At 39.6% G+C, this 14858-nt stretch overlaps 1 protein-coding gene across 4 annotated transcripts in view; it reads left to right on the top strand.

Annotated features, from left to right (window-relative positions):
• Nucleotides 1-14858, top strand: part of crtc3 (CREB regulated transcription coactivator 3) — a 41156-nt gene that overhangs the window by 22750 nt on the left and 3548 nt on the right. For 2 of the 4 annotated variants that reach the window (XM_016674696.1, XM_016674698.1), the window contains 7 exons: nucleotides 611-714; nucleotides 6158-6208; nucleotides 6291-6376; nucleotides 10330-10379; nucleotides 11638-11858; nucleotides 13358-13593; nucleotides 14604-14776. In XM_016674696.1, the coding sequence (XP_016530182.1) occupies nucleotides 611-714; nucleotides 6158-6208; nucleotides 6291-6376; nucleotides 10330-10379; nucleotides 11638-11858; nucleotides 13358-13593; nucleotides 14604-14776 (921 nt within the window). The remainder of the gene's footprint in view (nucleotides 1-610; nucleotides 715-6157; nucleotides 6209-6290; nucleotides 6377-10329; nucleotides 10380-11637; nucleotides 11859-13357; nucleotides 13594-14603; nucleotides 14777-14858) is intronic. The other 2 variants (XM_007558850.2, XM_016674697.1) reach the window with 2 other exon arrangements.

The following is a 14858-nucleotide window of genomic DNA, read 5'->3' as shown; positions in this document are numbered from 1 at the left end:
ATGAACTGATGCCATTATCAAATGGAAGTGGTCACAAAACAACAATATTATCATTTATCCAACAATCCTCCAACCGTATTTATTATCATGACAACAGGTTTAGTTGTTAACAGTTAATCTGCTGGTTGTGAAGTCTGAACCATCTCTCCCTCCTTTACCTAGCAATGAGCAAAATGTCAACTATTTCTTTACTTTATTCAAAACAGTTCTCAACTGTTGGTTATTTGATCACTTATTACCTGTGTCTGGATTAAGGTTCAAACAAAATTATATTATGAAAAAAAATCCTTTTCACTAACTTTCCAAACTGCACTAAATGACAGTAGTTACGTTCCATTGGTGACTATATATTTATCAGACATGTCTTGCTTTGGGGTGAGTGTTTGGTCGGAGAGGCAGTTTGTGTTTTGCTCACAGCGTGCTGCTCGGTTAGTGCGATCCTGTGAGGGTGTAAGTGTAAGGTCAGCGTGAGCCTGCAGAGAAAAGCCGCCTGCGTGGAGGCAGAGAGGAAGCGGAGTGAATCACTGACCCTTACGGCCTTCACAAACCCTCCTGCCTCTGTCCAAGGTGCTGGAACACTTGGCATAACTCTCCTCTTCCTCCTACTCAGAACCAACTCGGACTCTGCTCTGCATACGAGCGCTATGAACCCAAACCCTCAGGACCCCTTCGGCATGAACCAGCAGATGGGCCGAGGTCCTCCGCAGCGCAATGGTGAGAGTAACACACTTACTCACTTCAGTTTTTACTTTCTGTTGTTTTTATTCATTTTGTTTGACTGTATTTTCATGTGAGAAACTCCTTTGACCTCACTGTTTTGTTATTTATTTTCAGTGTATAGTTTAAAATTTCAGAGCCTGCAGATATTTTCTGCTCCACTGCTTCTAAATAAGAAATTACCCCAACAGCTAAAAAAACCCCTAAAATAAACACATTTATTTTTTATTCTCGGTTTCAGATACTAAACAGATATTATGAATTATCAGAAACATCCAGAGTGAAACTGCATTCCATTAGAAACATCCTCCTTAAACGTTTTTGTTCACAAAGTCTAAAATTAACCGTCCTTTGACAAAAATACAGCAGTAAAACGCTTATTTGAATGAATCAGTAATGCTTTTAAAATCTTCTAACAAACATTTGAATTTTAGTCAAAGTTGTGTTCAGGTAGCAATGCACCAGAGTATTTCAACTTCCCAAGCTGCATTTTCATGCAAATATTTTATATATTTTCTGGCAATAAATAATCAGTGAAAAATTATTGCTGATTATTTTCTCATCTATTTCATCCTGAAGTCCAACAAACTGAAATCAGCCAGTTAGCTACTGAGGCTATCTGCTCTGTTGCTAGCCTGTAGCCCGCTGCTTTACAGTGGCATGGCTCACTACATATTTTATTTTTATGAACAGTCGAGTTTATCCTTCTTCAAAGAAAGTCAAATTTACAGAATTTGACCTGATTTTGGTTGGACTTCAATGGCAAAGTTATGAACCCTTAAGCGTGAAAACCTGGAATACATTTCTGATCACAATGTTGAACAGAAAGGCTAGAAATCAGGTGAGGGACCGAGTCCTTTAAACTGGATCCAAAATCTCCTCTATTGTCTCATAAGACGGTTTTTTACCACAAGATGTGTGTTGGAAAACTTTAATAACTTTTTAAAGTTCAAATGTACTTCTGTGTCAAATTATTTCACAATTATAGATCCTCTTAGATCATGGTTTTAAACTTGACCGAAGTCAATGACTGATGCTAATCAAGTTTAGCACTTACGGCATAAAAATAATAAAAGATTTCTGTATCCAGATTTTAGCGCTAATCCATGTTTGTCCCATAAAAAGAAATTACACAGTTATTTTCTAAACCAAACTCCATCATTATGTTGTTTTGTGATTTGTGGAACATAAAATAATACATATAATACATATTTCCATAATAATACATACCCACATGTGCAGAATGCCTCAGAACTGTCAGAGGAATCTATAAATCTGGGGAAAGGCTGGAAAGTGAACCACAACACGCTCGGCCTTGCATGTGTTTCCTGCTGTCAGACAAACTTTCTGTGTGTTTTGTCTTTTGTGTGAGAGAGTGTAAACGACCATGAGGAGCAGGGCAGACATCACATGTTATACCATGAAAGAGTAGGTGGAATGTTATCGGCGGGTCACGCAAACCGCCGACCAGGACAGGAAACAGCCATCTGGGAGGAATTTCTCATTTTATGGAGAAATTTTGCCGCATATTCAACATCTTATCTCTAAAATCAACTGCAGTGGCGTTCGGCTTGCAGGCAGCTCCTATGGTTGTTATCATCCAGCTTTATGGTGTTTGTGTTTCTGTTCTTCTGGTCACTGATTAACAGAGAACACAGTCCATCCAGGCAGCTTCTCTCTCTGCTGGTCCGCACATCTCCAAACCTAAAAATCTAAGAATCCCAGTTTCTGCGTTAGTTCCCGGGACAAACCTCAGAGATTTTCAACCCTTTTCTTTTTCTGACATTTCCTCTGTCACTTCCCAGATAATCCTCCTTTATTTCAGCGCATTCAAACTGGATGTTACCTTAAGAATGAGCTTCTGCCACTCCGTCTGAATCGAACCTGTTCAGAAAGATGAATCACAGGATGGTGTGTGAATGGGTGACCTTAGACCCAGGTGGAAGTACCGGTCCGTCAGTGTTCAAACAGTCGATGGAATCAAAACGGAACATGCTGCTTTTGTTTTACTAACAAAGGAAAACTAATTAATGGTCTTACTTAGAAGTTTTCATCTCTTTAAACATTAATGGTGACTTTACTGCCACCTACTGGCCTAATGTGATTATTTAATTACTTTTTTGTTAAAAGCAGAATAATACCAGATATATTTTTGTAGTTAAACTGTGGATATTTTACCCATCTGTATTTTTACTGTAGATTCAGATTAGTACAAACATTGTTGGACTCTTCTTCACATCCTCGCCTTTCTGAACAGCTACAGGAGAAACTGACTGACTGCCATGAAGTAAAACAGAGTGACACAGGAAGTCATTCCTGCCTGCCGCAATGAAACTTTATAACCACAACCTCTGACTGAACTCGTTCAACCTCAATGGAAATATCCTCTCATTCTTTCCTTTTAAATCTTCAAATTTATTTTTTATTTACTTCCAGTAAGGTTCCTGGTTTGTAATGTTGAGAATTTTCCTGTGGGGAACAATAAAGTATTTCTGATTCTGTTTTTAGTCCAAAGGATGTTCCTAAAAAAAACCTTCCTGATTAGAAAACCAGGAATGCTAAAAATGTGTTGGTACATTTTGACGGCCATGTTTCTCTTGTGAAGTACAAAGAAATGAGACCAGGAAGGCATCTCTGAAGATTACACTCAGCATCAAACCACTACATTTGTAATTTGTTTGATTTCTCGGTTCAGATCTGCTTATTAAGCACAATTCATACCGTTTCAAGCAGCTTGAGTTCAGAGGTTCAGGATTTCAGACACTAAATATGTTTGGGATCAAACAAAATGACAAGATTCTTAGAAAGGTTGTGGAGTCGAAAGTCTGAAGTTTCTCAAAAAATAAACTTACAAAGTAAAGATACTCAGAAAACATACTAAGTACAGTACTCAAGTAAATGTACGATGTTACTGTTCACCAGTGGTCCATCCAAACTTCAACACCTGAAAAATCTCAACAGTTTCTTCAGAATGTGTCGATATAAGTCAGCAGAAAAGAGGAGTCAGAAAAAATCCAGTCCTTCAAAAATAAAGAATAGTCATGATTTAAGCAGCTCTCACTGTGTTTTCACACCTGATGGCTCCGTAGCTTCGATTTAGGACAAAATTGCAATATTTGTTGCATTTTCAGCTGCTGTGGTTTGTTTTCACTTCACTGCGTCAAACAAACCAAAATAATTGAAAAACACGTTCCCCCCGTCGCCTGTGGGGGCGCTGCACCAAGAACCAGTGAAGGGAAGGACACAAAAATCCTCTGAAGACACTGGGCGCAACTTCCTTCTTCAGGAATGTAAGCAAAAATGTAGTGGCATCAGATTTTAGCGGTTGGAGGATTTCTCTTTAGCTTTTGGTAAAAGACCATGAGCCACTCTTCTGCTAGTGCTAGTGCGTTTATTTTGGTTGTATTTACCCAGAATGCCCTGCTCTGTAGTTTTGGAGCAGTCTCTAGTCTGCACCAGAGTTCACTTCAACCAAACCGAGACCGAGGTTTGTAGGCATAACGGAGTTTGCATTAGAATTCACATTCACACCTTCCCAAACGAACCGGACTTTCCAGGCCAACGGACTGGAGTTGGGTTAAGGCGGACTGAGCAGGGATGGTGTGAATGAACCCTTAATATCACTCTGTGCGATACAAAGGCAGCTCTTGTTGGAGAGCGAGCGGCTCTTCCTCATGAGCTGACGTGTGAGCGCGCCGAGCTGCAACGCCCCGGGGCCTCGTTGACACCTCTCAGGGTTCTAGCCGGTTTGGAGTGGAGTTAAGCCCCGGCTGATTAAAGAAGCAGCTAACTAGAAATTACGACACTGACTCACTCTGCCCTCCGGGAGGAAACACCTCCAGTTCTGCTACACTCTCTGATTTTCCTGCGTCTGGGAAATGAGCAGAGATCTAACATTCGACCCCGCAGCTGTCAGGCTTTTGGTTGGTGCAGACCACGTTTTAGCATCTACTACCTCCATATTGAGTTCTTTTCTGCCAAGGACACAAGCCAGCCATTTTCCATCCCAGTTGTCTTGCTTCCTCCTAGTTGCAAATGTGAGCAACAGTGAATAAACACGGTGGAAGGGGGGCTGAGGGCTTTAATGGTGGCAGTATTGTATCACCTCATTGTCCCATCTGCAGCAGAGGCAGAAAGGGAAGTGTCTGGAATGAAAGACTGATTTCATGCACTACAAAAACACCAAATCTTACTAAGTATTTCTGTTTAGTTCTTATGCAAATACCTTGGTACATTTGAAATAAGACAAAACTAACTTTCAAGTAACTTTTCAACGAGATAAAGGAGTTTAAGTCGACAACTCCTTTAATACTGATGAAAAAGTGCCAGATCTGACATACTATTTCACTTATAGCAATATAAGTGAAATTATAAGTGATATGGGGAAAATGTCTTGTTACAGTCCACCAGTTGAACTAGTGTTTTCACCAATATTAAAGCTGTAGTTTTGTTTACATATTTGCTAAAATGATCATTATGTCGTGACAGTGTAACATAAGACAAATAATCTGTGAAAAACTCAACCTCCTCTGTCTTCTCCCAGTGCTCCCAGTACAAGCTGCAGAAACACACCTCTCATTCAGAAACAACCTATCAGAGCCAGGAGGCAGGCCTTAGCGCTGTCAATCACTCTCATGCTCACACCCTCCCACTTGCTCTTTGCTACACTACAGCTGATTCACCACAACATGGTCTGCTACCAATGCTAAGGCTAGTTAGCGTAGCCACTGATAACTGAGGGTAAACGGTTTTCCTGTAATAAGTTGTTTTTCCACCATTTGCACATTGAGCAGCGCGTACATGTGCAGCACATGTACATGATTGATTGATATGTCAGTCAACATGTCAATCATGTTGATTGACATGGTGACAGTTTTAATAGATATGGAAAAAACATTCTTATAACATGCTGGAGCTTTAAGGAATGATTGACTTAAAACAAGCTCCTATATCTTGCTGAAAAGCTACTTTTAAGTTAGCTTGGTCTTTTTTCAAACTAGAGCAAACATTTCGGGTGAGATTTTGTGTTTTTGCAGTGATGGAGGAAGAAGGAATTAGCGGTTAGGGGATCAAAGGAGGAAAATCGGATTTATTTCCTAACAGAAGTGTTGAGCATGAAATATTCATCAGAATCAACCAAATGAAAAACTAAGCTAAAATTAACCTGCAGTAAAGAGGAAGAATGTTCTCTTTGAAGCAGAAAAACAGAGTTTCTCTCTGTTTTCGTCTTTCTTTGATGTCCGAACCAACATTCCTCATCTTTGATTAATAACGGCGTGCCAGCTGCTCGGTACCAGTTAGCATGTTAGCATGCTGCTCCTGTCAGGACTGCTGAGCCAGACATGGTGGCATTCTTTACAGCAGGTGGTTCTAATTAAGCATCCTCTAATCTTCCTCTGCTCTGGTTTTCTTTATGTCTTTCCTGCTGTTGTTCATGGAGGCTGGCATGCAGCTAGTGTCAACGAGGCCGACGTAGACGGCAGCGGAGACAGTGGGTTCACATTTCTTACTCCCTTTCTAATATAATTGAGATTTGTTTTTGTTTTGGTTAATTTGCATGTTTCTCTCTGCAGTTTTTTCCTTTCCTGCTCTGCCGAACGAGGAGAATCTGATGGGCGTTGGGAAACCTCTTCCCAAGCAGCTGTGGGAGGCCAAGAAGGTAACGAGGTTTTACTGCTTCACATCGAATCGTTTTACTGCTGCCTGCATGAAGCAAACAAAAAAATGTTTTAAAGTGATTCTGTCTTCCCTCAAGAAGAATTTAAGTCATTTGCTGACCAGATGTTTTGGTGAAATGTTAGTAACCAAACTTAAACCACAAAATGTCATGTTTATTTATGCATCACTTTGAAAAATGGTTGATCAAAGTGCTGCACATCAAATAAAACACAGGATAAAAACAATTAAAATCCTACAAACAGTCAAATCTCCTGCTTGGTTAAAAGCAGAGAAATGAAAGTGGTGAGTTTTTAACTGGTTATTCCAAACAAATTGATTGTTTATTTGAATAGGACACATACAAGAAGCATGGATCAAGACAATCTAATTCCTGCATCACAATATTTATAGCACAGCCAATTCAATAGAAGGGCCTTTAAATGAAATGTTAAAACAATACAGTAGAAAGGTCAAAATAGATACAAAACAATGTATTTAAAGCTACTGCATCAAGTCTAACAACTTGATCGTCCATGTCTTCACAAAAAGTGTCTTTATCCTGTTTTTGTTCATAAACTCAAACTTTTTATGATTTTTGAGTTGTTGATTTTAAATGTAGCTCAGTAATTCAAAAGATTTTCTTGGTGATACTGAGATTTATTATTACATCTAAGATGGGTTAATGTAATGTAAAATAAAAATAAAAAACATTTTAGCACTCTTCAATATTTTTCTGTTCTAAAAAACCTGGGTTTCATAATTTACTTTTTTAAAAATGATATTAAACTTACAGATATGAGCACTAAGCTTTAAAATATTCTAGCATTTTACAGTCTTTTCATACACAATCCACCCCTCCTCTGACTGCACCATAATTAAGCTTTTTTAAAATTTTGAATCTGAAAAATTTAAAGTCAGTGTTAGGGTAATCATAGACTCAGTCTGGATCTCCAGTAGCAGTCAGTCTGGCAACTAATCTGAAGAGGCCTCTGACTGAAGAGGACATGCTAACAGCTTCGTTTCCAGGCAGCAGAGACGATAATCCTGAGTAGTTTGTCTTGGATGACATCATCAGTTGTTAGCGCTGCTAATCCAGCTCGTTTGCTTTTGCCGCTCCTCTTTGAATCTTCCTGGCCGTGTGGTTAGAAAGCCGGACGGAGAGATGCTTGAGCTTCCTCCTCTCTCTGCTCTGCATCCAGGAAGTCTCTGTTTCAAATCCTCTGGAATTTGGGGTCATAGTTCAGATATTAGTTGAGCCTTTGAGATGCTAATCAGCTTCTCCCAGCTGTAAAAACAACACCTTGTTGCTATGGTTGCCCACCATAACAACTGTACCAAAGTCATAGGAAGGTAATAAGAATTTATTAATTTATTTTGTGTAATGAGGCATAATAAAAATGTCTGTTTCATTGCTGACCAGACTTCAGCAGGTTTAAGTTCATGATTAGAAACATGTTTGTAAGCCTCGCTGTGGTTTGTTTTGACTGGACCAGTGTGGAGATGTTTGGGTTTTACACCTACTGCTAACCTCTTACCACCTGTGAAGCACAGCGGTGGAGGCATCAGGATATGGGCTTGTTTAAAATAGCTGAACTTTGACCCAAATCGAGTCATTCTGTAGTGGAGCGAAATTTATCCAAACACTGTGGAGACTGCTGAAAGTTATTGCTGCTAACTGTTGCTGACTCATGGGGTGTACTTAGTTTTTCAGACTGTGATTTAAAGCTTCAGCTTTATGTATTTATGACAGCGTGGAGTCTGTGTGTTTTATACACTTTAGATTGGATTTAACTCATTTTAGAACCTGGTAAACACCAAGTTCATTTTATCCTGTTCTGATACCTAAAACCTCAGAACTGGCAGAGGGTGTACTTTCTTTTTACAGAGACTGTTTTTTTTCCTTTGTTTCTCTTTTTTCTTTTTACAGTTTCCTCTTTGTTTTTCTTTTTCCCTCTTTTCCTTTTAACAATTTTTTTCTGTTAGCCTTTTTTTTCTTTGTTCTTTTTAACACTTGTTTGTTTTTCAGTTTCTTATTTTCTTTTTTAATGAGAAATATCACCAGAGCTATAAAAATGACATCAAGGCTCTGGTTTAGAGATGGGTATTTATCGTATCTTTTATCTTATTATTAGAGTTTTGATTTAACATTGTCACAATAAATCCCAATTACTTATTTAAACTCCCAAAAACTGTCCAAATTGCTAATTTTACTAACTTTTTTCCACTGTATGCCAGTAAATTTGAAAATATGAAGATATAAATCAGACTTCTTTATGTGACTGGTCTCCTGCAGAAGCAAATAGGAATGTTTTTCAAGAGCAGTATTTGTGTTTGTGCTGTCACAACCTTAGAGCTACCTAAAAAACTATCAATAAATAGTTATTGTTTTTCTTGTTATCACAATAGTGCCACAAAATATTGTGATAAAACTTTAAGTCCATATCACCCACATCTACTCTGGTTATCTTTATATCCTGATATATAAATTCAGAGTCAGTCTTTGGTGCACGTTTCCTCTTGTCTGAGGAGAGCATTTAATCTGGAGGAGAGCATTTAATCTGGGTGGAAGCTTTGAGTCCAGATTCCTGACTTCTGTCATCATCCTCATAGAAACCTGAAGCGAATTCGATGCGCCGCCTCTTTAAGAGCGGTCTGTGAAGCGACGCCGAAGCGCCCGGGTCAGTTCGGGTGATCACAACACCTTAAATTCCTGCCGTGACTTGGCAGAAACATGTTCCCCCACCGGTCCAACCAGTCCTTCCTGTTCCACTCTAAACAGACAAAACCGAGCCAGACACACATTTCTACAATCCCGATTGTTGACGACAGCGCGAGGTATTTCTCTGGCTTCAAAGAAAGGCAGCCGCGGCTCCAGAGCGCTGCGAAGAGCTCCTTCCACGGGCGGTTCTCGTCCGCTGAACCTCAGCGTTCAGGGGTTTGCTCTCCTTTCCTGAGTCATCGATTGGTTCCCCAGAACTGAGTCCAACTGGGTGTCTTCTCTAAAAAAACAAAACCAAAAAAAAACTCCCACACGGAATCCTTTGATTGTGAAATCCAGAAACCACGGCCCATCTGGGTTTCCCAGTAAGCTCACTGCAAAAACACAAAATCTTACCAAGTATTAGATTCTAGAGCAAATATCTTAATACACTTGAAATAAGACAAAACTAAGTTTTAAATGACTTTTCATTAAGAAATATGAGCTTGTTTTAAGTCAATAATCCCTTAATATTGATTGAAAACTACTAGTTCCATGGGGAGATTATTATTTCACGTATAACAAGATATTTTCACCATGTTCAGTGAAATAATCTGCCAGTAGAAGTTTAACTTTTTCATCAATATTAAGAAATTCATCATTTGTGATTAAATGATGAACTGGTCCCATTCCGCAAACCTTCCAGTTCAACAAATTTGATTTCAAATTCCAAAAATATTTATCAGAATTATCGTTTTGTTTATTCTAGATAAGATATTTGTCTTTCCTGCTGGCCCTTATCTTTAGATGATAACTCCTTCTATTTTAATTGTATTCTTTATTTCAGTCGAATTATTCAATGCTTAACTTGTGACGCACTCTGGGAAACTTTTGTTTTAAACATGTTTCAAGATCAATAAAGTATTTTTGAATTTTCTGTTATTTAGTTTTTCCCTCCTATAACAACTGAAATTAAATATAACTTAAAAATATATTTTATGCTTATGAGACTTAATTTGCTTCTTCTGGTAGTTATATATTTCTGATGAATCATGGACATGAGAAAAAACAGAAAGGTGGGAATAAAAGACAAATAAAAAATCAGAGAAAAATAAAAATCATGGAGATAATTAATAAAAAGCTCAAATATCTGCATCTCAATCTCTAAAATGGTCTGGTGCAGCATGACTAAACATACAAAGGGTGGAAAATGATCAGTGATTGATAATAATCGATAAATTCTGATTGTGTTTCAGGTCCAGTCTCTGGCATCAAGACCGAAATCATGTGAAGTGCCTGGAATCAAGTAAGTCCTCAAAAATTTGCTCTGCACAATTATAGAAATGAATAATTTCCACTCAAAACTCAATAATTAAACTAGTTCAAAACATTTCCTTACTGGAGGAGAGCTAAACATAAAGTCAGGAAAATTATTTTATTTTCCATCTCATAGATTTTGTTTTTAGTTTTTAAGTTCAGCTCTACTTTTCACATATTTAGACGTGACTTCAGAAGCCCAACTCTTGCAAAACTTTAGATTTTTTCACTTTACAACCTCAAATTCTGATGCATTCATGTCGATTTCATTGGAAAATATTAACACAATTTATCTATAAGTAATTAATAAATGCACTCCAAACGTTTCAGATGTTAGCCGTCTTTCCTGCCACCCTGTAACTGTAACATCATAACTGCTGACAGTGATTCATGAGTCATAATCTGATTTCACAGAATACAACATCCTCCTCCAATGAGCCGCCAAAGATTCAGGATGTTTGTTTTAATGCAAATTTAAATAAATGAAACAAAAGGATCAGAATCGCAGACGGTCTGCAGCCTGATTTGCTGGTTTCTGACAAACATGCTTTTATGAAAGCAACCATTTGTTCGCTGTATTGTTCTGTCCCTATTCATGATGAGTCATGGTTGATTTCCATAATCACATGTTGGAGAAATAGGAACATTAGCAATAAATAAAAAAGGGACAGTTAATGAATTAAAAAAAACAAGCAGATGAAGAAAGCAGTGGCTAAGCATGATGGCGCGTTAGGGCTATGGAAGATGGAAAAGAGAGCATTTCAGACATTTTCTAGAATTAAGAACAATTCTGAACTGGTTAGAAAAAAGCTCAGAAATTTAGAGCTTAATGTAAAAAAAAGTCTTTAAAAATACTTGGAAATTTCTGAGTTTGAAAAGTTGAAAGTTTGCTAGAAGAAATTTAGATTAAATTTTCTAGAAAGAAGTCAGTAAATTGACTTTTGAAACTTCGGAATTTCCACATTTTTTTCTAGACTTTTTTTTTTTAAATTAATCTCAAATTTTCATGTTTTTTTCTAGCAAATGTACTAGAAAATACAGGAGCTTAATCTCAAAGTTTCTTTCTTAAAGTTGAAAATCTTCAAGTTCATAAATTCCCAAGATCTTTTCTTGAAAATTTCTGAGATTAATCTAAAAATTTCTTAGCTTTTTGGCGTAAATTTACTTCTTGTTTTCTATCTACAACGGCCCTCGCATTGCTTTGAAATGGCAGCGACAGCAGCTTTTAAGAATCATTTTTTCCACAGTATTTTCCCGTCTCCGGAGCAGAACCCGGGTCTGTCCCACTACCAGGGCTCGCTGAGTACCGGTGGCTCTCTGCCGGACCTCAGCAACCTACAGTTCCCCTCGCCGCTGTCCACCCCGCTGGACCCTGAAGACGGCAGTGGCTACCCCAACCTGAGCGGGGGCAGCAGCACCGGAAACCTGCCGGCCGCCATGATGCACCTCGGCATCGGGAACTCACCGGGTGGGTGGAGACTTGCAGTACGGATCCAGACATCTGTCAGAATCAAATATCAGATGCAAACATTTAATTGTCGATTACTGGTTTATTAGATCAAAATTAGTAATATTCGATTAACTAATTGAGTCCACTTAGTACTTCTGTTAGTGTTGTAGTTTGACCGCCATCCAGCAGAGGGCACCGATGGTCATTGTTAAAGCGAAAGATGTTGTAAAGAGATACAAAGATGGTGGCCATACCAGAACAAAAAGTGTCAACAGTTCCTGATCGGGTCCGATATGGCATGATAAATATGCTTAATGCGGTTCTGTTTAGAAATATAAACTCCTTTTAAGTTTCACCTTAATGGCGCTGATTCAGTCGAGCTGCATGACGGAGCAACGTCAGCTTCTCAACCGAAAATACTTATTTGCTATGGAGGTGAGGATGAGAAGACGGGAAAGCAGAGGCATGGTAATAAAAAGACAAATAAACGTGACGCCAAGCAGCACTGTTGATTTTGAGGACTGTCATGAGTTAATGTACTTAATTTAGTGAAGTTTAACTTTCCTTCAAGAGCCACCACTGACAATACAAGGAGGGTCATATTTTATTCTTTCCTTCTTTTATTTTTCTATTCAGCAACCTAACAAGATCCTGCTGCATTATATTTTATAGACTGGTCTAAGTTTAGTAATATTTATGCAAGCAGCATTTAATACAGGTGATACTAAATAATGTTAAAATTTAATGATTTTTCATTTAAAAACTTTGCATGCAATGAAAAATGTATCTCATCATGATATGAAAATGTGGTCAGCCCTCTTGAAACTCAAGTTTTTAAGAAAACAGCCGCTTATCAAATAATCATTAGTCCATAAATAAGATCAGTCAACGTTAGATAACTTGTCTCCCTGTCAGAGGTGGTGATGAAGAACTTTTCTCTGGTTTTCTGGCTCGTCTTCCTCGTGTTTCTGCCTCTTGCTGACATCAGAACCCAAACATGAAGCTTGAAGTTTCTCAGACGTTTCCTCTGTGCTGAGGCTGAATATCTGCTTAAAGAGGAGGCTGATCTGCTGTTGATGGTCGGTGTTGTTGGCGTTAATATTCAGCTCTCAGATGTGAGAACTACTGCTGCAGCATCTCAAACATGCTCCGTGTTTCTGCGCCAGCCGATCATACATTATTAATGCCTTTCTGAGGGATCTCTCTGTCTCTGACTTGTTCACTCGCAGATCCGATCACACCCACTGCTGCTCCCTTTCACTCCTTCCTCTTTGTCTGCACTGTCGGCCTCTCATGTCGGACACAGTTCAGCTTGGCCGCACACCAAAGCCACGCAGGAATTTCGACCCTCTTTTTGGCTCCGGACAATCGGCTCTTTTCTTCCGCGCTCGTTTCCCGTTCACCCCTTCCCTCCCCGCTCACACAATACAGTCCAGTGTTTCACTTTTGAAAATCAGGAACATCCATGCGCATGAGTTCTGCTGGTGAATCTGAGTCTTGTCTTTCTGTCCCGGCAGGTCTGTCCTCCTCGTTGAGTAACCCGTCCATCCAGGCGTCCCTCAACAACTGCCAGCTGCAGTCGTCGCTCAGCAACCCGTCCATCAACTCGTCCGTGCGTCTGCCCAGCAGCTCGCCCCGCCGGCGGCCGGCTCCCATCAGCCCCCTCACCCTGTCTCCTGGAGCCGAGCAGCGCAGGGGTCTGTCCAAGCAGCTGTCTCCCACCATGTCCCCCTCGCTGTCCCCCATCACACAGGTACATCAACTTCACACAGAAACACAAGCTGCTTTCACACCATTTAATCCGACTCCAGTCCGGTTCATTTGGGGAGTTGTGAATGCGTGTTCAGTTGAACTGAACTCTGGTGCAGTTCGGATGTAAATGAGAACGCAAAGCGAACCAGAAACGGATCCAAAAGCAGGAAACGAACTATAGCCCAGGGCATTCTGGGTAAATACAACTGAAACAAGTGTGAAAGTGTAGCGCTAGTGGGAGAAACGTACGACAGCGTTGCATACAAAAAGAAAACTAAAACTAAAACGAGGAGTACATTTCCACCAACTCTAGAAAAAACATGTAAACATTTTTTGGAAATATTTCACTTTTTTAGGGAGATTTTAGAGATTTCCCTTTTTTTCTTAAAAATTTGTGACTTTTCAAACACATAAAGTTCCAAAGTCTTTACTAGAAAATGTCAGAGTTATTTTCTCACAAACTTTTGCCTTTTCAAGCTTTGAAAGTTTCTTGTTTTTTTCCAGAAAGTTTCTGAGATCATTCTCAAAATGTCAGTTTTTTGGCGGGAAAATTACTCTTTTTTTTTTTTTTCCATTTCTACCTACAGTTGCTGCATTTCTCTGTCGTAGAAATAGTTTGTGATGTTTTATCAAAGACAAAAGAGAAATCCTACAAATGCTAAAATTTGACACCACTCCTTTTTCATTGAGAAAGAACTTGCACTCAGTGCCTTCATTTGAGGTTTTCCTGTCGTTTCCTTCAGTGGTTCTTGGTGCAGCGCCCCCACAGGCGAGGAGGGGAACAGGTTTTTCAAGTGTTTGGTCCGTTTCAGTGCAGTGTGAAATAAAAGCACAGCAGGTGAAAATGTAACAAGTGTTGCAGATTTGGTCTGAAGGTTTATTCCCACCTGCGAGTCCAATACTCATTCTTCTGTTGAATTATACTGCATTTATTCTATTAGAAGCTAAAAATTTGAGAACCAGTCAACCTTTAGGTTCTGTCTTTTTGGGTCCTCGCTGTCCTCTCTGCAGGGCGTCGCCTTGGATACCAGCAACATGCCGAGGGAACCGCCTCCGCCGTACCCGCTGTACCAGCAGCCACAGCATGCAGTGGATCACGGCCGGCCGCACCAGCAGCAGCACCAACAACAACAGCAGCAGCAGCAGCACCAGCAGCAGCAGCACCAACAACAACAGCAGCAGCAGCACCACCAGCAGCAGCAGCAGCAGCACCACCAGCAGCAGCAGCAGCAGCACCACCAGCAGCAGCAGCAGCAGCACCACCAG

The sequence above is a fragment of the Poecilia formosa genome, unplaced genomic scaffold (genome assembly GCF_000485575.1).
Source record: "Poecilia formosa unplaced genomic scaffold, Poecilia_formosa-5.1.2 Scaffold99, whole genome shotgun sequence".
Taxonomy (NCBI): Eukaryota; Metazoa; Chordata; class Actinopteri; order Cyprinodontiformes; family Poeciliidae; genus Poecilia; species Poecilia formosa.
Note: the sequence above shows the minus strand (reverse complement) of the source record. Positions and strands in the feature narration are given on the sequence as shown.